This window comes from Amblyomma americanum, chromosome 1 (genome assembly GCF_052857255.1).
Source record: "Amblyomma americanum isolate KBUSLIRL-KWMA chromosome 1, ASM5285725v1, whole genome shotgun sequence".
Classification (NCBI taxonomy): domain Eukaryota; kingdom Metazoa; phylum Arthropoda; class Arachnida; order Ixodida; family Ixodidae; genus Amblyomma; species Amblyomma americanum.
Genome location: NC_135497.1, coordinates 121,020,248 through 121,041,057, shown reverse-complemented (window position 1 = coordinate 121,041,057; position 20,810 = coordinate 121,020,248). Strand labels below are relative to the sequence as shown.

General features: G+C 45.8%; 1 protein-coding gene across 1 annotated transcript; it reads left to right on the top strand.

The window, feature by feature from the left end:
* The first annotated feature begins 3,119 nt into the window (after window positions 1–3,119).
* Window positions 3,120–20,086, top strand: LOC144113561 (protein regulator of cytokinesis 1-like). The gene is made up of 7 exons (XM_077646700.1): window positions 3,120–3,244; window positions 4,779–5,221; window positions 12,898–13,127; window positions 14,524–14,663; window positions 15,615–15,832; window positions 18,796–18,942; window positions 19,896–20,086. Exons 4-7 carry the CDS (start codon window positions 14,651–14,653, stop codon window positions 19,968–19,970), a joined length of 453 nt encoding a protein of 150 aa, XP_077502826.1. The 5' UTR covers window positions 3,120–3,244; window positions 4,779–5,221; window positions 12,898–13,127; window positions 14,524–14,650; the 3' UTR covers window positions 19,971–20,086.
* The last annotated feature ends 724 nt before the right edge of the window (window positions 20,087–20,810 follow it).

Genomic DNA, 20,810 nt, shown 5'->3' with positions numbered 1-20,810 from the left:
TGCAGTACTCTCAGTTCAAGTACGCGTTTACTATTGCAGCCTGACCAAGCAGCCGCGGTCGTTCAGCTGGACTGCTTGCTAGGAAGTGGAACATTCCCACCAAAATGGCTTCAGGAGATCAACGAACAGGGACAGCATTCCATTCGTTTCACCCAGCCGGCGGCTTGCGCTGCAAGCGCGGCATCCACTAATAGCCGCAAGGACCCCATGGATCCAAGTGGCTGTGAAGACAGCGGTGAGCTATTGTCGAGTAGCGGAGTGGTAAATATAATTCACTGTTTTTTTTCCGGTACTCGTGGAGCAGGTCAACATCGTGGGATGGACACCTACTCGTGAAGAAGGGGCAATTTTTTTAAAATATTGCACATCATATAAGACATTCGAGTTCTGACAACCAGCTTACCCTTCACTCTAAGACACGTTCTAAGACCGCCAAGATGGGGTTACACCTCCCAGCTTTGTCTCTCTCTCCCACATTGCTGTGCTGCCCAAATAATTTGCTTTCCAGGTGGGCTTGAAACACGGGACATACGAACCAGGGAGCGATGGCTCTCGATATTGTGCCACGTGTACCCATACGGTTCAGGGGGGGTGGGAGTGCACCCTCGCGCAATTTCGTTCTATGAACGATACAGCAATCCAACTTCCGGTTTTGCCACCCAGCTCGCCTCACAGCTTTTCAAACGGCAATTTCGACTCAAAGGCGTCTCAGAATCTAACCTAAAGAGTAATGCACACCTAGGACAGATGGTAAATTATTTACGCGCTGTTAATACAAGGTGCAACAAAAAAGGCGACAAACATTTATTTTGCTCAAGAGTATCGCGAGTGATACTCGCGATAATCAAAGCCATATTAATCAAATAAAATCGACTAATCAAAGCCCATATTCCCACAATTACCGTAACCGAACGGCCGTCTTTCCCCTGGTTCAAAAACACGTTAAAGCGGCTCAACAATAAAAAGAAACGACTCTATCGCATCGCCAAACAAAGTAGCACTTCACGCCCATGGGAAAAGTACCGCAGCGCTGATAAAACGTTTCAGTCTCTAGCTGCAAAAATCAAGCGATCCTTCTTTTCTACCTCACTTCCTGATATGCTGCGTACTAACCCCCGTCAATTCTGGAAGCTTATAAATCCATGCCCGAAGAAATCTATAACAATACTTCACCAAAACGACATTCCTATTCCTGATACTGAAGTTGCAACCACTCTAAACTCTGCGTTTTGTTCAGTTTTCTCCAAAGAACCCGCAGGCAATCTCCCTTGTTTTCCTAACCTTCAACATCCTGACATGCCAGACATCACTTTTGAACCTCGCGGCATTTGCAAATTAATCGAATCACTGAAGCTAACCTCATCGGCTGGAATTGACGACATCCATGCCAAAGTACTGAAAAACACCAAAGGAATTACCGGTGTCATCCTGTCGTACATTTTTGAACAGTCGCTTTCGTCCGGAGTGGTGCCGCTGGATTCGAAGAGGAAGGAAGGAAGGCCTCAGACGTTGCTGGCACATACCCACTACGGGGGAGTGGCCAAGACACAGGCGGTTAATTGCTGGATACAGGAAAGTTTTGACAGGAAAAGGAATGGTAATAGGATGTAGCCCGATAGATTAGAAGACGGAAGGACAGAGGTCCTGTTAACTTGGAGATCGAAGACGGGACAATGGCTTAATGTGCATAATAGTATACAATGCCTGTAATATTTCAATGTCGTACTGACTGAGAGCGGGAAGAAGAAATTAGAATGGGAGGCGCTGCGTTTCTTGAAGAAATTTTTCCACAGCTGCGCGCACACTCCTAAAAATGATCGTCATCATCATGTCTTGACTACTGGCCAATTTTCATTATTAGCGCGTTTTTTCTAAGTTGATGGATCATATAATGTTTAGCCAAATCATGAATTTTCTTATTTGTAACGACTTTTTTCATTCCAGTCAGTATGAATTCCTTAAGATTTTATCTTGCGATACACAACTTGCACTTTTCATCAACGACATCAGCACCCACCTAGACTTCAACATACCTGTAGATTCACTGTTTTTAGACTTCGAGAAAGCTTTTTAAAAGGTCCCCCATAATCGACTTTTCTTGAACCTTTCACACCTAAATCTTCATGTCCTAGTATATACAGACACGCGCTTCGCAAAGTTCTAAGAACATTAAATGTGAGCGATGTTCCCCCTGCGGACCAACGACTGCCCAAGCAGGTTACCGCGACGTCTCCGGCTTCCATCCATTGAGCGCCATGCAGTAATCCAGCCGCCGTGGTGGCGGCGCTCGGCTGCTGGCCCGAAAGACGCGGGTTCGATCCCGGCCGCGGCGGCCGAATTTCGATGGAGGCGTAATTCTAGAGGCCCGTGTATTGTGCGACGTCAGTGTACGTTAAAGAACCCCAGGTGGTCGAAATTTCCGGAGACCTTCACTACGGCGTCCTTCATAGCCTAAGTCGCTTTGGGTCGTTAAACTCCCATAAACCAAACCAAAACATGCAGTCCTCTTTCCCACAGGTCACCTGGCTACAGTTGAGAGCTCAGATAATTTCAGACTGTCTCCTGTCCTTATTCTATGTCATGAATTATTTTCCCTTTTTGATTGTCCGAAGTAGTCATTGATTTCTTGCCATTGGCAGCAGTACAATATACAACCATGCATCATGTAGTGTAAACACTTATTTTGCTGCATTTCTAGCCACTTCAAGCACTTGTTCCAATATGGATGTTTCGTACATGTTCCTTTCGTTGTAAATCGTTAAAAAGTTACTGATTATGCAGCAAACAAAAGGTCCTAACGGCATGATAGAACGGCGTGTAGAGCACGCTTTCAGATTTCGATATCGAAACTGAGGATCCTCTCCCAGTATTATGGTGAAGTCAACTCAGACTTCTTAAGCATTTTCTGCACTCTGAGACATTCAAAAACATGTTTTCTGTCATTAACAAATAAAAGTTGTAGCTCAAAGCCCGAAAAAAGGATGAAACAGCGCATGATCGGGAGCCGCGTATCACAGTCTCCCAGCCATTGAAACCGAAATTGGGGGTCATCTTTTAGCGCCGCCTAGCGGCCAGTCAGCGCAATTAGTGGCGATCTCGGGGCCTATTGAAATCGAGGAGATGTCCTTCAGGAGGCATGTGTTTGGCTTCCCTCTCCAGCCGGTCCTGAGCGTAGACGCCGGTAGGCGAGACGAGACGCTGATGCGACGCCGAAGAAGCGCTGCCTTGTGGTTGCAGCTTAGAGGTCAGTATGCTGTACGTGCATTATTGTGTCCGCGCTCGACGTTCCGTATTTGAAGTAATGGCGAATAAGGGTTGCAAGTGCGAACGTTTCGGCGTGCGTCGTCTGTTCGCGCAGAGGTTTAGGACGCTTCATTGACTCGCTAAAAAGTTCTCCCGTTGTAACTCGGCCGCTGCATTGATCTGTAATGTATATTAGGGAACATATTTTCGAGAGGTTTCGCGCTAGCAGGCGCTGAATATACGGACTACCAGCAACTGAGTGGCTGCGATGGCAAAGAACTTGCATCATACAAATGCTCGGAGGACTTCAGGTACTTTTTCTACACCAGCCGCGGTGGTCTAGTGGTTAGAGCACTCGGCTACGGAGTCGGAGGACCCGCGGGTTCAATCCGGGACGCAGCGGCCGCGTTTCGATGGCGGCGGAGCGCGAAAGGGGTGCCCGTACATACGTGTGCTGTGCGATAGAACCCGTCTAAACTAATCCGAAGCCCTTCACTTCGGCGTCCCTCATTGCCCATGTATCGCCTCTAGACGTGACACCATACAATTTGCAATATTTTATGATTTTCTAGTCTACAAAGCTTTCGTGTGCACTGCATCGGAGCTGTAAGGGTTTCTTGCTACGCGATAGCACCGGAGCTGTCGTTGCCTGCAAACAAGGTTGGCGGCGTTTTAGTTGCGCGATAATTGGCACATGCGGCAAGTTGAGCTCCTCCCAAAAATTTGTACTTAACAATGCTTCACAACCTCGGCAAAGGTGCACAATCTGTTTTACTGTCTGTTATGTTCTTGTCAGCTCAACTGATTTTGTCGAATATTCAATTGCTATGGCTTATGGAATAATTACTGCACTAGCTCGCATGCATGGCAACTGTCTCAAGCAATTGAATTTCAGTTCATCTGTAATGCAAAAATGCAACTGCATGACAAATTTGTTGCATTTTCAGCCCTACTGTATTCTTTCTGCCAGTACGAATTACACCGATCATGCGCGCCTCGACCTTGTGGCTAAAAACCTCTACTAATGTGTATCAGGGGCATGGATATAGGCAAATGACATAGCAGCTATTCCAGTACTGAGAGAGGTGCACCCATTTACTGAGGCTTTGGTACGTGCGGGACATTGCATGCCATTTACATATAACTTAATCGCAGCTCTGAATGTTAAGAATTCCTGTGCTTGATTTCCCAGTGCTGGTTGCTGCTTTATGTACATGAAAAAGAAGTACTAAAATAAATGCATTGTTTTATGGCATCTTTTGAATGGCTTTATGGCTTCCCATCAAGGCAGAAGTGAGCCTGTAGCCATTTTGCTGTCGTGTACTTAGTGCTCGGAGCTGTTGATGCATATGTACAGAAGTGTGGAAATATAAAACTTGTGTATTGTATGCGAAGTGTTCAAGGTAAGGTAGGTAAGTAATATCTTCTATCTGAAGACGAGAACGGAAGTGAAAACCGAACTGTTAGCGCACCTAATTCACATCTCTCTTAACTACGCTAATCGACCATAATTTTTTTTTTCTTACCCACTGCAGACCTCAAGATGATGCACGAACTGGGTGACGTGGACCACTTCTGTGGTCTAGAAGACCACATTCTACATCCGGGAGTTTTGCCCCTGGTTGCAACGTCCTCTGCGGGAGACCGCGTTATTGGTGCCGTTTTCGCGGCCTGGGTTGCCTTCGACTCTTCCCCGCCGTCCGTCTCTGCTGCCCATAAGATCCTCGCCGGTGCTCACGCAGTGGTGACTGGGCACAAAAGTGACTACGTCGTGAACTTGGTCAACTGGTTCCTTTTGGTAGATGCTCTGGCTCTCAACCATGGTCTGGTGCAGACGTTACTGGAAGGTTGGGAAAGGCTTGGTGTCTCCAGCCAGCCGCAGTTGAAGAGACTCATCGGAAGTGCCCCTGCCACTGGAATAGACCACTTGTTCATAGCCCCAGAGGCCTCGCGTGCGTTGGTCTCCAGTTGTCCTCAAGTAAGCACCTAACCTTTCTGGCATGCTTGGGCGCTGTGCGGGACACTGATGTCACGGACCAGCCAAAATGTGAACGAAAATGAAATCAGGTTTTGTCAGGATTGAGTTTTGGTTGCTGCTGAGATGGTGGGGCTAGCTGCAGTTCCCTGGTAAGTGACGAGAATACAGAGATATGGGATTAAAGTTCATAGTTCTTCAGCGCAACGGCACGTTTTTAGCCAAGGAAAAGAAGACAGAAGACAGAAAAGAAGAAGGACGAAAAAGGACGAACACAGCGCTGACTTACAACTGTTTATTCAGTCAGACACACAGCTTAAATACTCTCAGACCAGCGCAGGCGCACACAGTAAAAGAACCAAAAAAGGAAAAATAGGAAAACAATCTCATCATATCTTTATCGCAGAAACTTTGACAGGAACGCCTTTTCTGTATTATGTAGAATCACTGAGGTATCGCTGACACACTCTGACCCAGCTTTTTTAATATAGTATGCCTCTATCGTTTCACGGGTTGTTTTTAATTTGCTTCTGCTTAGAATCCTCACTGCCGAACATCGGTGTGCAATCTTTGCAAGTTGCGCAGTGCTCAACAAGGTTAGCACCTTCCCTATTCCTTAAATCTCTTTCGTGCTCCCTGAGGCGGTCGTTGACGCAGCGCCCCGTTTGCCCTATGTAGGACTTGCCACACGTCAAGGGAATTTCGTACACAACGCCTGTGGCGCATTCCGCAAAGCGGTTCCCGTGCCTCTTTTTACACCCAGGTTTCTTGTCATCACCTGTGATGCGTCAGGCCAACTGGCCTAGCTTCCGAGGGGCTGAAAAGACTAACGGCACATTGTGCCGGTTTTCCACCTTTTTGAGGCCATGGGATAGTTTGTGCACGTAGGGCATCACTTCAGGTTTTACTTTAGCCTGCGGGGGTGTTATTGCCTCCTTCCGAGTTCCGGGCTTCAACTTCTTCAATAACGCTTCTGCAACAGCGACAACTAGCGAGTCAGGGAAGCCGGCGGCCTCAAGCCTAGCCAATTGGTTCTCAAAACTATCTTGCATATCATGCACACAGGATTTTAGGAGTGCAGACCCTAAGCAGAGTTTTGCGATCCCTCTCTTCACAATCTTTGAATGGGATGAACTATAAGGCAAAAGTTCTTTTGTGCTCTGGGCAAGTAAGACCAGCACACGTGCTTATTCATAAACCTTAATCTCACATCCAAGAACTGCAGGCTGTTTTCAACCGGGAGCTCATATGTGAAAGTGAGCCCCCTTCCATGCTTTTTGAAGTCATGCAGTACACTCATAAGTGTATCCTCATTGGGAATGGCACAATGCTTGTCTAAAACAATTAAAAAGTCATCCACATAACGAAACACTTTTCGAACACAGTCAATCTTAGATTGCTTAAAATGATAGTTCAAATGGCGATCAATGCATGCTAAAAAAATATCACATAAAACTGGGGCGACGCATGACCCAATGCATATCCCCTTCTTTTGCAGATAAAACTCCTTGTCAAAGGCGATAAACGTACTACACAAATAAAATTCTAAAAGCGCTAAAAAGTTATCTACAGTCATCCCCGATACATTTTGAAATTGAACGGTTCCGTTATCGTCAATACATTCCTTGACAGCAGCAAACAGTTCTTGATGCAGAACAGAATAGAAAAGGTCGTCAACATCAACCGAAAAGGCATATCTTACATCTTGGTTCTCCTTTAGGAAATTAATTACATCCATAGAACTCCTCGCCAAAAATGGATCATTTATCTTGAGGCCATTCAACACTTTTTGAAGGAATTTGCTGACATTATTTTGCCATGTTCCCCTTTCACTTACAATTGTACGAAGCGGGGCATCAGGTTTATGGGTCTTCATACTAAAAAACACCTGTAACCCGTCACTTTCACTACTTGTGATGGCTTTAGCAAGCGGTAATAGCTCTAAACGCTTGCAAAATTCCGCAAATTTGCCTTTAATCTGGGTGTCACGTTTTTTCACTGCTACGAAATTTTTATTCACTGCTTGCAAAGCTTTTTCATTAAACATGGCTCTGGGCATGGCAACAAAACCTGTGATTTTATCCGCCTGTAAAAGACAAAGCTCATTATCCGTTAAAAAATTCACGATACGAGCCAAAGATTGTTTAGCCTTGTCTTGTCTCTTAAGTTTTACGTTCTTTGACAGACAGTCTATGCCATCTAAAAGGCAACGTCCCTGATTTTCCTGAGCTGCCTTCTCGGCTATGCGACGGTTCAGGCCCACAAGCTCATGAGGGAGTACACAAGGTTCCAGACCGAATTTCGGACCTTTGTCAAGCAAGTTCGAGATATTGGCTGGGGCAGAAGCCCCGCCCATCACTACAAGTCCTCCCTTACTGTGCTCTTGTTTCTTAGGCTTCCTCGTGCTAGCAACAATCCATTTCAAGTTCTTGTTCCACCAAACTTCTGTCAGTCTTGCAGCTTCACTTTTGAGGTGATGAAACCATCTTGAAGCAATCCATTCCGGGTAGCGCGCAAAACATGCAGCGCGCAAAACATGCAGCGCGCAAAACATGCAGCGCGCAAAACATGCAGCGCGCAGCCAGTCAGTGCATAACCTTACTTGACGCCACAGTTCAGACCTTAAGAGTTTGCAAATGCGTTTCACATGCCCCCACGACGGCGGAACAGCACCAAACAAGGCACTCACTTCTGCGGGCATCACTCTCCTCTTTAAGCAGAATGCCAGGAGCCTAGCACGGTACGCCGCTCTTGCAATGCCGGTCTGGAGCACATTCACATCCTGAAGACCAGGAACACAGAGGAAAGGCGAGCCCGATGTACAAGAAATGTACTTCAGTAGAGTTAGTTCTTGGGCTAGTTGGTATTGTTGATTGAAGTTCATAGTTCTTCAGCGCAATGGCACGTTTTTAGCCAAGGAAAAGAAGACAGAAAAGAAGAAGGACGAACAAGGACGAACACAGCGCTGACTTACAACTGTTTATTCAGAGTCACACACAGAGCGTAAATACTTTCAGACCAGTGCAGGCGCACACCGTAAAAGAACCAAAAAAGGAAAAATAGGAAAACAATCTCATCATATTTTTATCGCAGAAACTTTGACAGGAACGCCTTTTCTGTATTATACAGAATGACTGAGGTTTCGCTGACACACTCTGACCCAGCTTTTTTAATATAGTATGCCTCTATCGTTTCACGGGTTGTTTTTAATTTGCTTCTGCTTGGAATCCTCACTGCCGAAAACATCGGTGTGCAATCTTTGCAAGTTGCGCAGTGCTCAACAAGGTTAGCACCTTCCCTATTCCTTAAATCGCTGTGTGTGTGACTCTGAATAAACAGTTGTAAGTCAGCGCTGTGTTCGTCCTTGTTCGTCCTTCTTCTTTTCTGTCTTCTGTCTTCTTTTCCTTGGCTAAAAACGTGCCATTGCGCTGAAGAACTATGAACTTCAATCAACAATACCAACTAGCCCAAGAACTAACTCTACTGAAGTACATTTCTTGTACATCGAGCTCGCCTTTCCTCTGTGTTCCTGGTCTTCAGGATGTGAATGTGCTCCAGACCGGCATTGCAAGAGCGGCGTACCGTGCTAGGCTCCTGGCATTCTGCTTAAAGAGGAGAGTGATGCCCGCAGAAGTGAGTGCCTTGTTTGGTGCTGTTCCGCCGTCGTGGGGGCATGTGAAACGCATTTGCAAACTCTTAAGGTCTGAACTGTGGCGTCAAGTAAGGTTATGCACTGACTGGCTGCGCGCTGCATGTTTTGCACGCTGCATGTTTTGCGCGCTACCCGGAATGGATTGCTTCAAGATGGTTTCATCACCTCAAAAGTGAAGCTGCAAGACTGACAGAAGTTTGGTGGAACAAGAACTTGAAATGGATTGTTGCTAGCGCGAGGAAGCCTAAAAAACAAGAGCACAGTAAGGGAGGACTTGTAGTGATGGGCGGGGCTTCTGCCCCAGCCAATATCTCGAACTTGCTTGACAAAGGTCCGAAATTCGGTCTGGAACCTTGTGTACCCCCTCATGAGCTTGTGGGCCTGAACCGTCGCATAGCCGAGAAGGCAGCTCAGGAAAATCAGGGACGTTGCCTTTTAGATGGCATAGACTGTCTGTCAAAGAACGTAAAACTTAAGAGACAAGACAAGGCTAAACAATCTTTGGCTCGTATCGTGAATTTTTTAACGGATAATGAGCTTTGTCTTTTACAGGCGGATAAAATCACAGGTTTTGTTGCCATGCCCAGAGCCATGTTTAATGAAAAAGCTTTGCTAGCAATGAATAAAAATTTCGTAGCAGTGAAAAAACGTGACACCCAGATTAAAGGCAAATTTGTGGAATTTTGTAAGCGTTTAGAGCTATTGCCGCTTGCTAAAGCCATCACAAGTAGTGAAAGTGACGGGTTACAGGTGTTTTTTAGTGTGAAGACCCATAAACCTGATGCCCCGCTTCGTACAATTGTAAGTGAAAGGGGAACATGGCAAAATAATGTCAGCAGATTCCTTCAAAATGTGTTCAATGGCCTCAAGATAAATGATCCATTTTTGGCGAGGAGTTCTATGGATGTAATTAATTTCCTAAAGGAGAACCAAGATGTAAGATATGCCTTTTTGGTTGATGTTGACGACCTTTTCTATTCTGTTCCGCATCAAGAACTGTTTGCTGCTGTCAAGGAATGTATTGACGATAACGGAACCGTTCAATTTTAAAATGTGTCGGGGATGACTGTAGATAACTTTTTAGCGCTTTTAGAATTTTATTTGTGTAGTACGTTTATAACCTTTGACAAGGAGTTTTATCTGCAAAAGAAGGGGATATGCATTGGGTCATGCGTCGCCCCGGTTTTATGTGATATTTTTTTAGCATGCATTGATCGCCATTTGAACTATCATTTTAAGCAATCTAAGATTGACAGTGTTCGAAAAGTGTTTCGTTATGTGGATGACTTTTTAATTGTTTTAGACAAGCATTGTGCCATTCCCAATGAGGATACACTTATGAGTGTACTGCATGACTTCAAAAAGCATGGAAGGGGGCTCACTTTCACATATGAGCTCCCGGTTGAAAACAGCCTGCAGTTCTTGGATGTGAGATTAAGGTTTATGAATAAGCACGTGTGCTGGTCTTACTTGCCCAGAGCACAAAAAGAACTTTTGCCTTATCGTTCATCGCATTCAAAGATTGTGAAGAGAGGGATCGCAAAACTCTGCTTAGGGTCTGCACTCCTAAAATCCTGTGTGCATGATATGCAAGATAGTTTTGAGAACCAATTGGCTAGGCTTGAGGCCGCCGGCTTCCCTGACTCGGTAGTTGTCGCTGTTGCAGAAGTGTTATTGAAGAAGTTGAAGCCCGGAACTCGGAAGGAGGCAATAACACCCCCGCAGGCCAAAGTAAAACCTGAAGTGATGCCCTACGTGCACAAACTATCCCATGGCCTCAAAAAGGTGGCAAACCGGCACAATGTGCCATTAGTCTTTTCAGCCCCTTGGAAGCTAGGCCAGTTGGCCCGACGCATCACAGGAAATGACAAGAAACCTGGGTGTAAAAAGAGGCACGGGAACCGCTTGCGGAATGCGCCACAGGCGTTGTGTACGAAATTCTCTTGATGTGTGGCAAGTCCTACATAGGGCAAACGGGGCGCTGCGTCAACGACCGTCTCAGGGAGCACGAAAGAGATTTAAGGAATAGGGAAGGTGCTAACCTTGTTGAGCACTGCGCAACTTGCAAAGATTGCACACCGATGTTTTCGGCAGTGAGGATTCTAAGCAGAAGCAAATTAAAAACAACCCACGAAACGATAGAGGCATACTATATTAAAAAAGCTGGGTCAGTGTGTGTCAGCGATACCTCAGTCATTCTGTATAATACAGAAAAGGCGTTCCTGTCAAAGTTTCTGCGATAAAGATATGATGAGATTGTTTTCCTATTTTTCCTTTTTTGGTTCTTTTACGATGTGCGCCTGCGCTGGTCTGAGAGTATTTAAGCTGTGTGTCTGACTCTGAATAAACAGTTGTAAGTCAGCGCTGTGTTTGTCCTTGTTCGTGCTTCTTCTTTTCTGTCTTCTTTTCCTTGGCTAAAAACGTGCCGTTGCGCTGAAGAACTATGAACTTCAATCAACAATACCAACTAGCCCAAGAACTAACTCTACTGAAGAGATATGGGAGGACGCGAAGAACGAGGGCGTTGCTGCAGGGCGTTTACATAGCAGTTTCCTCGTTACATACTTTTGCAGTGTATTGATTAGCTAGCTTGGTGTACTTCTTAACGTGATATACCAGTTGAAGAACTCCATGTGTGCAGTCTCCATGTCTTGGCAGCCACTATCGGCTGCTGTGTGCGGGCACATTCCAAAACGAAAATGTATTAGCCACTGGACTACTCGTTCACACTTGCGCCATCTCCTAGCTAGCGCTGCTGTCGTGATCGCTGCTGTGGTCCCACAGCACATCGTTGTAACATCATCGTGGAGCAAAATACCGCAATTAGCAAACAGCCGCATCACATCACGTGGAACTGCTGAAAATTTTGCCTCGCTGCAGCTGCCGCACCTGTATCACCCGTTCTGAATGTCGAACATGCTGCCCGGTGCACAGTTCGTTTCTTCGGCAGATGGAATGACAGCCATCTTGAATGTAGCCGTGAACGAGCGCGGACACTTACCGGACCCAGAGCATGAATGACGAAGCACTACATTAAATTCTTGTGAAACGCGGCTGGCAGCAGTCAAATGCGTCGCAGTCAAAGAGAAACTACGCGCAAGTGGCCTCAGCTCTTCCGTCGGCTACCCCACTCTCCGGAGCCACTGCGGTTCCGAGTGGTAATGCCGCCTTGATTGGAACAGCGGCCCTTCCATCAACTATCGACACTCCCTTGAGCGTTGAGCGCGCGGTTGCAAGTAAACAAAAAAAAACTTGGACGATACGTATTAAGAGTAGAACGTGAATGCGTTATCGGGCTGGTGCTGGTTTTCTACTTATCGACAGCCACCATCGGCCGCTTCGGGCAGGGTGGGGAGGCCGGTTCTTTGCGTTTACATAGTAGCTGCTCAAGGCCAGCACCAACAGCGATGCGATGGAGCCACGCAGCTCGTTTGTCTTGCCTTTATTTATGGTGCAATGCTTTGGTTTTGATTTTAAGTCAACCACTTCACTTAAGCCACTTCAGATTTTCAAATTTTTCAAAATTGCTCAACTTACAGTCATGTAAATACTGTAGTTTAGTGTAAGCCAGAGCGGTGGTTCAGTAGTCATGGTGCTCTGCTGCTGACTCGGAAGGTACGGGTTTGATCCTGGCCACAACAGTTTCATTTCGATCGAGGTGAAATGCTAGAGGCCAATGTACTGTGCGATGTCAGTGTACGTTATACAATCCCATGTGGTCAGAATTACCAGCAACTCTCCTCTACAGTGTCCCTCATAGCCTTAGTCTCTTTGGGACCTTAGCCCATAAATGAAACCAATCCAAATTCTTGTTGCTGCTGTGTTGCTGCTTGTTTATTTTTAGCGGGACCCTCGTTAAATTAATACTAAACCAAATTAGTGTCCTGATTCTGGGACTCTCGCCTGTGTACTGGCATTAATGTGTTCATCCCTCATGTACTCAATAAATTCTTATTTTACATTTGATTTGATTTGCTACTCTTGCATGCATGTCACTTCTCATATATGCTGCCTCCTGCCTTTTCAGACTTTTCAGACCAAAGCTTGAAGAGCTGGAGGAAGAGCTGAGAAGGCTCAAGGAGTTCCACGCCAAAAACAAGCTCATTTTGATGAAAGTGGAGCTTCGGGAAGCTCTCTAGGCTCGGTTCCTTGAGTTTGATAAGCGCGCCGCTGACCCATCCCACCTCAACAAACCGTGGTGGCCGCCTTCTTCTTGCAATGAGGGAGAGAAAGAGGCTTGAGACGGAGCTTCTTTGCGTGAGTTTTGCTTGTGGACCACCTCCTCCTCCTCTTTTATACCTCAGTTTAGGTTTTACCAAATTTATGTTGGCAAACAAAATAAAGGACTGTATGGTTGGTTAAAACTGCACTAGAAAAAGACTTCCACTATCTCAAATTGAAGGGACAAGGCAGGCCCGAACTTCAAGGCATAGTTTGTGAAAGGGGGCCATGTGCATTCATACTCATTGTTAAGAATATCTGTTGCAACAAGGACAAAACATGCTGGAGTGAACAGTACACTGCTAAATATGGAATGCGTGCTGTGTTTCGTGTAAATTTTAGTCTCTGCCTTAAAAGGTGTGACTTCATTAATTTGTCCACTCATAGACTAATGTGCTTCATGCATCTCAAATAGTTTCACTTCAACAGCTCGATTGTAGCATTTCTCATATGGTATGCTATATTGTCACAATTTGGCCACTCTTTCTCCTTTTTGCTTGATTTGGCATTTAATGGGAAATTGCATGCTTCATTTAGCTGATTGGTTGCAAATATATGCTGTTATCAATGGACGTGAGTGGAGAGATTTGGTGCATTTTTTCAAGCAGCTGCGGAAATGCTTTTATCAGTGGACCCCCTGAGCTGCTCACCAATTACATGGTCAGTTTGGCGGGAGAAGTCGCTCCAATTTTCGCAGAGTTCACAAATGCACAAATGACAAAAGCTACGTTAGTGTGAAAAAGCGTTGTGTGGTGGCAGCCAAGCAAGCTCTTCCCTCCTCCTTCCAGCAATTGCAACGACGATAGCGCTGTGTTCCCAAGGCTGTACGCAAAGCCCCTCATGGATTTTGCAGAGTTTTCATGGCATTCGCTTCAAAATACTTTGTTCTTTTCATTAGACTTTCAGACATTCTATTGGTAAACACCTACCGGATGCCCACAATCCTATAGCTGTAGGCTTTATTGCGCCAATAATTTTATCGTTATGTATGATTAATTTTTGCATAGCGTCAATGGAAGAAGTGATAAATCTGAAGAATTTGTTCGTTACTAGCGATATATCTTTGTACCAGTTATCGTTTGTCATGAGCTTGAGTAAATGCACTGTTGTTGCTGATGACACTGTCGCTTTCTCGTTTCTTAGACCACTCGAGCAGAAAACAAGTGCGTAGTAGCGAGCCTCTCTTTTCTTTTCACTTGCACTACTTCCGTACTTTTCAGTGTTGCACCTTATATATGAAACAAAGTATAGTCCCCATACGAACCAGCCCACTTCCATGGAAAAATTCTTGCCCGAGGTCGTGCATCTTCGAAGTCGCCGCTTGTGGAAGATCGCGCATGCTTGATCAGTTGTTGAGCTTGTTTCTCGGCTGTTGCATTCAGAGCTGTTATTAGTGTCTTGGGTTTCTTGAGTTTTTTTGTTTTTGTTCCAGCTTGAAGAAGAGATCAAGACGTATATCAGCAGGCACACTGGTTGGGAGGAACAGTTCTTCAGTGAATGGTCATTATACTTCCTGGAGCACCTCAGCATGAAGCCTACAATCTCGAGAAGGACAGAGAATGGCAGGAGAGGGTGAGAACCTTTTGAAAGAGTAAAGGGTGCCATGTATTCTAGTACAGATTAACACTCGGTGCCCACCAAACAATTGCTCCGAAATTCTTTCGCTTTCGCTTTGCATCGCAGGCAAGGAATTCTAGATATGTGTAGCCACTGTTCGCCCTCACATTCACAACGATGTTAGCATAGGTCTTCGGGGCACTGCCTCAGGTGACCCATGCGCACGTGCCATATGTCGCAACAGGTAGTGTTGCAGTCAATGTTCGACCTGTGATTAGTGTTTTAAAAGCAGCATTTTCTCCTATAGGGTGTCTGCACTGCTTTTACTTTGGTTTGGCTCGGACAGTGTTGCAACTTCGTAGTGGCAGCCAGTCGGATTTGTTAATCTGTCACTCCAGGAAGCTAAAAGAATATCTTGGCAAAAGTGGTCATGACATGCACAGTCCTTGGCCAGTGAAGAAACCATCTAGTCTTTGACATAACCAGTACAGTAAATTCTTGTTGAGAAAAACATATTATCCAGGAAAAAGTGTGATGCAAATTTCCTGATTCTGAAAAGTAACGATTGAATGGGGTGTGAAGATTTTTTTGTCAATTTGATTTCATAAGAATGTCGATTGGCATTTTTTGGCTTAAGGTATTAACAGCTCCTTCTATTAGTGGTCGCAGAATTTGGTCTGAATTTACGTTGTCCTTAAAACAAGTAGGCCGCCGCGGTGGTTCAGTGGTTACGTCGCTCAGCTGCTGACCCAAAAGACGCGGGTTCGATCCCGGCCGCAGCGGTCGAATTTCGATGGAGGCGAAATTCTAGAGGCCCGTGTACTGTGCGATGTCAGTGCACGTTGAAGAATCCCAGGTGGTCGAAATTTCCGGAGTCCATCACTAGGGCGTCCCTCATAGCCCGAGTTGCTTTGGGACGTTAAACCCCCATAAACCAATCATATATGCTGCCTCCTGCCTTTTCAGACCAGAGGCTTGAAGAACCAGAGGAAGAACTCGGAAGTAACAAGGAGTTCCACGCCAAAAACAAGCCCATTTTGATGCAAGTCGAGCGGCGGGAAGCTCTGTGGGCTCGCTTCCTCGAGTTTGAGAAGCGCGCCGCTGACCAATCCCGCCTCAACCACCGTGGTGGGTGCCTTCTTGAAATGAGGGTGCGAAAGAGGCTCGAGACGGAGCTTCCTCGCGTGAGTTTTGCTCGTGGACGACCTCCTCCTCTTTTATCTCTCTGTTTAGGCTTTCCCAAATTTATGTTGGCAAACAAAATAAAGGACTGTATGGTTGGTTAAAGCTGCACTAGAAAAAGACTTCCACTATCTCAAATTAAAGGGACAGGGCAGGCTTAAACTTCAAGGCATAGTTTGTGAAAGGGGGCATGTGCATTCATACTCATTGTTAAGAATATCTGTTGCAACAAGGACAAAACATGCTGGAGTGAACAGTACACTGCTAAATGTGCTATGCATGCTGTGTTTAGTGTAAATTTTAGTCTCTGCCTTCAAAGGTGTGCCTTTATTAATTTGACCACTCATAGACTAATATGCTTCATGCATCTCAAATAGTTTCACTTCAACAGCTCGATTGTAGCATTTCTCATATGGTATGCTATGTTGTCACAATTTGGCCACTCTTTCTCCTTTTTGCTTGATTTGGCATGTGATGGGAAATTGCATGCTTCATTTAGCTGATTGGTTGCAAATATATGCTGTTATCACTGGACGTAAGTGGAGAGATGTGGTGCGTTTTTTCAAGCAGCTGCGAGAATGTTTTTATCAATGGAGCCCCTGAGCTGCTTAACAATTACATGGTCAGTTTGGCGGGAGAAGTCGCTCCAATTTTCGCAGAGTTCACATATGCACAAATGACGAAAACTACATTTGTGTGAAAAAGCGTTGTGTGGCGGCGCCCAAGCAAGCTCTTCCCTCCTCCTTCCAGCGATTGCAATGACGATAGCGCTGTGTTCCCAAGGCTGTACGCAAAGCCCCTCATGGATTTTGCAGAGTTTACATGGCATTCGTTTCAAAATATTTTGTTTTTTTCATCAGATTTCAGACATTCTATTGGTGAACACCTACTGGATCGCCAGAATCCTATAGCTGTAGGCTTTATTGCGGCAATAATCTTATCGTTATGTATGGTTTGTTTTTGCATGGCGGCAATGGAAGAATTGATAAGTCTGAAGAATTTGTTCGTTACTAGCGATATATCTTTATACCAGTTATCGTTTGTCATGAGCTTGAGTAAATGCACTGTTGTTGCTGATGACACTGTCGCTTTCTCGTTTCTTAGACCACTCGAGCAGAAAACAAGTGCGTAGTAGCGAGCCTCTCTTTTCTTTTCACTTGCACTACTTCCGTACCTTTCAGTGTTGCACCTTATATATGAAACGAAGTACAGTTAAAACTCGATTTAACGAAGTTGTGGGGAGCCATGAATTATTTCGTTAAATCGAGAACTTCGTTAAATTGAGTGAGGCATTTCTTGGGCACATAATTCAGTACATTCGATTACAGTAAAACCTCGTTAAAACGTACCCGCTTAAACAGTACTTTCGTTTTAAAACTAGTAAAGTCAAGTCCCCGACTGAGCACCCATTGAACATAGTGCATTTTGCATCCGCATAAACCTTACCAGCTTATCGCGGTCGTATCGGTTAGTACGTACTATTTCCACTTTTCGTCGCACTCGCGCGTGACGAATTCACGCCGGTAGCACCGACCCAAAGGACGGTTCGGCTAGCGGCGCAACAATCTTCCCTAAATACCGCCGATGGGACGGCAAGCCACAAAGCTAATGACAAATTGGCGCCAAAGTTGGTAATCATACAACTAGCGCAATCTTTGGGGGTCCGTATGGTCATCGTCATGACCCCCCGCGCTACTTTCGAGTGGGTGGCGCCAACACCACGACCGGCGCCGCTAGCGTGTATGAAAAGAGACAACAAAAATTCTTACTCGAGAAGAAAGGCCCGAGGCGACTACAAATTTATTTTCCGCCAAAGAAGTCGGGGATCTTTGCCTGCGTGCGCTTTGTGAGCAACGGCCGCACCGATTTCTCGTAGGTCTGAAGTGCGTCCAGCGCGTCTTCCGTCCCCTCGTGTGTGCCGGCAAAATGTCGCAGCAGATCGAGAGCATCCATCACCTGACCTGGTGTCGGCACGGGAGCTTCGGCACCTGCAGGGTCGTCGGCAGCGTCTTCAGCCGCCACTCCCTCCACGCTTCCTACAAGCCGCAACATATCGGCATCAGTCAAAACTTCCGTTGTGACTGCGTTTGCGTCGGCGTTCACGTAGTCTGAGAAACTTATGCCTGTGGGCACTTCGTCCACTGAGCGAAGGTGTTCCCAGGCATCTTCATCCTCGTGCACGGCGCTCGCGCAGTCCGGACCAGCTTCGGCAGTTTCAGGGCCTAGTGTCCCGAAACCGGCAGTCCTGAAGCAGTTGACAATTATCGACGGCTAGACTAATGGAGGCCTGACAAGCTGAGCTTGACAAAGACGTGCGTTCAAAGGCACGGGGAAATCCGCACAAGAGCGAACACAGAGCACAACACACAAATACACACAAAAAAAAACACGCGAACTGCAACAGCGCCATCTATGAAATGTGGCACGAAACTTTTTTACTGCTGGCGCCATCTTGTGAGCTCGACTCAAAATTAAAACTCGTTTTGCGCCGCGCAGTTTGAAAAAAGCGACGGGATGAAGATGCTCCGTGGTGTTACCGCTGACTCGCAATCAATAAATTTTGGGGTGCTGTCTACAAAATAGACCAAAAATTAACACTTTTTCACCTTTATTTCTCGAAAAAAGGTTCGTTAAATCGGGACAGATCACGGAATCGGTTTCGTTATTTCGGGTTAGTCAAAGCATTGAACCCTATGGGCGTCTGAGGGGGAAATAGGATACCTTCGTTAAATCGAGATTTTCGTTAAATCGGGTTTCGTTAAATCGAGTTTTGACTGTATAGTCCCCATACGAACCAGCCCACTTCCATCGAAAAATTCTTGCCCGAGGTCGGGCATCTTCGAAGTCGCCGCTTGTGGAGGATCGTGCATGCTTGATCAGTTGTTGAGCTTGTTTCTCGGCTGTTGCATTCAGTGCTGTTATTAGTGTCTTGGGTTTCTTGAGTTTTTTTTTCTTTTTGTTCCAGCTTGAAGAAGAGATCAAGACGTATATCAGCAGGCACACTGGTCGGGAGGAACAGTTCCTAAGTGAATCGGCAATAGACTTCCTGGAGCACCTCTGCTCACCGCATGATGCCTACAATCTCGAGAAGGACAGAGAACGGCAGGAGAGGGTGAGAACCTTTTGAAAGAGTAAAGGGTGCCATGTATTCTAGTACAGATTAACACTCGGTGCCCACCAAACAATTGCTCCAAAATTCTTTCGCTTTCGCTTTGCATCGCAGGCAAGGAATTCTAGATATGTGTAGCCACGGTTCGCCCTCACATTCACAACGATGTTAGCATAGGTCTTCGGGGCACTGCCTCAGGTGACCCATGCGCACGTGCCATATGTCGCAACAGGTAGTGTTGCAGTCAATGTTCGACCTGTGATTAGTGTTTTAAAAGCAGCATTTTCTCCTATAGAATGTCTGCACTGCTTTTACTTTGGTTTGGCTCGGACAGTGTTGCAACTTCGTAGTGGCAGCCAGTCGGATTTGTTAATCTGTCACTCCAGGAAGCTAAAAGAATATCTTGGCAAAAGTGGTCATGACATGCACAGTCCTTGGCCAGTGAAGAAAGCATCTAGTCTTTGACATAACCAGTACAGTAAATTCTTGTTGAGAAAAACATATTACCCAGGAAAAAGTGTGATGCAAATTTCCTGATTCTGAAAAGTAACGATTGAATGGGGTGTGAAGACTTTTTTTGTCAGTTTAATTTCATAAGAATGTCGATTGGCATTTTTTGGCTTAAGGTATTAACAGCTCCTTCTATTAGTGGTCGCAGAATTTGGTCTGAATTTACGTTGTCCTTAAAACAAGTAGGCCGCCGCGGTGGTTCAGTGGTTACGTCGCTTAGCTGCTGACCCAAAAGACGCGGGTTCGATCCCGGCCGCAGTGGTCAAATTTCGATGGAGGCGAAATTCTAGAGGCCCTTGTACTGTGCGATGTCAGTGCTTGTTGGAAGAATCCCAGGTGGTCGAAATTTCCGGAGTCCATCACTAGGGCGTCCCTCATAGCCCGAGTTGCTTTGGGACGTTAAACCCCCATAAACCAATCATATATGCTGCCTCCTGCCTTTTCAGACCAGAGGCTTGAAGAACCGGAGGAAGAACTCGGAAGGCTCAAGGAGTTCCACGCCAAACACAAGTCCATTTTGATGCAAGTCGAGCGGCGGGAAGCTCTGTGGGCTCGCTTCCTCGAGTTTGAGAAGCGCGCCGCTGACCAATCCCACCTCAACCACCGTGGTGGGTGCCTTCTTGAAATGAGGGCGCGAAAGAGGCTCGAGACGGAGCTTCCTCGCGTGAGTTTTGCTCGTGGACGACCTGCTCCTCTTTTATCTCTCTGTTTAGGCTTCCCAAATTTATGTTGGCAAACAAAATAAAGGACTGTATGGTTGGTTAAAGCTGCACTAGAAAAAGACCTCCACTATCTCAAATTAAAGGGACAGGGCAGGCTTAAACTTCAAGGCATAGTTTGTGAAAGGGGGCATGTGCATTCATACTCATTGTTAAGAATATCTGTTGCAACAAGGACAAAACATGCTGGAGTGAACAGTACACTGCTAAATGTGCTATGCGTGCTGTGTTTAGTGTAAATTTTAGTCTCAGCCTTCAAAGGTGTGCCTTCATTAATTTGACCACTCATAGACTAATATGCTTCATGCATCTCAAATAGTTTCACTTCAACAGCTCGATTGTAGCATTTCTCATATGGTATGCTATATTGTCACAATTTGGCCACTCTTTCTCCTTTTTGCTTGATTTGGCATGTAATGGGAAATTGCATGCTTCATTTAGCTGATTGGTTGCAAATATATGCTGTTATCACTGGACGTGAGTGGAGAGATGTGGTGCGTTTTTTCAAGCAGCTGCGAGAATGTTTTTATCAATGGAGCCCCTGAGCTGCTCAACAATTACATGGTCAGATTGGCGGGAGAAGTCGCTTCAATATTTGCAGAGTTCACATATGCACAAATGACGAAAACTACATTTGTGTGA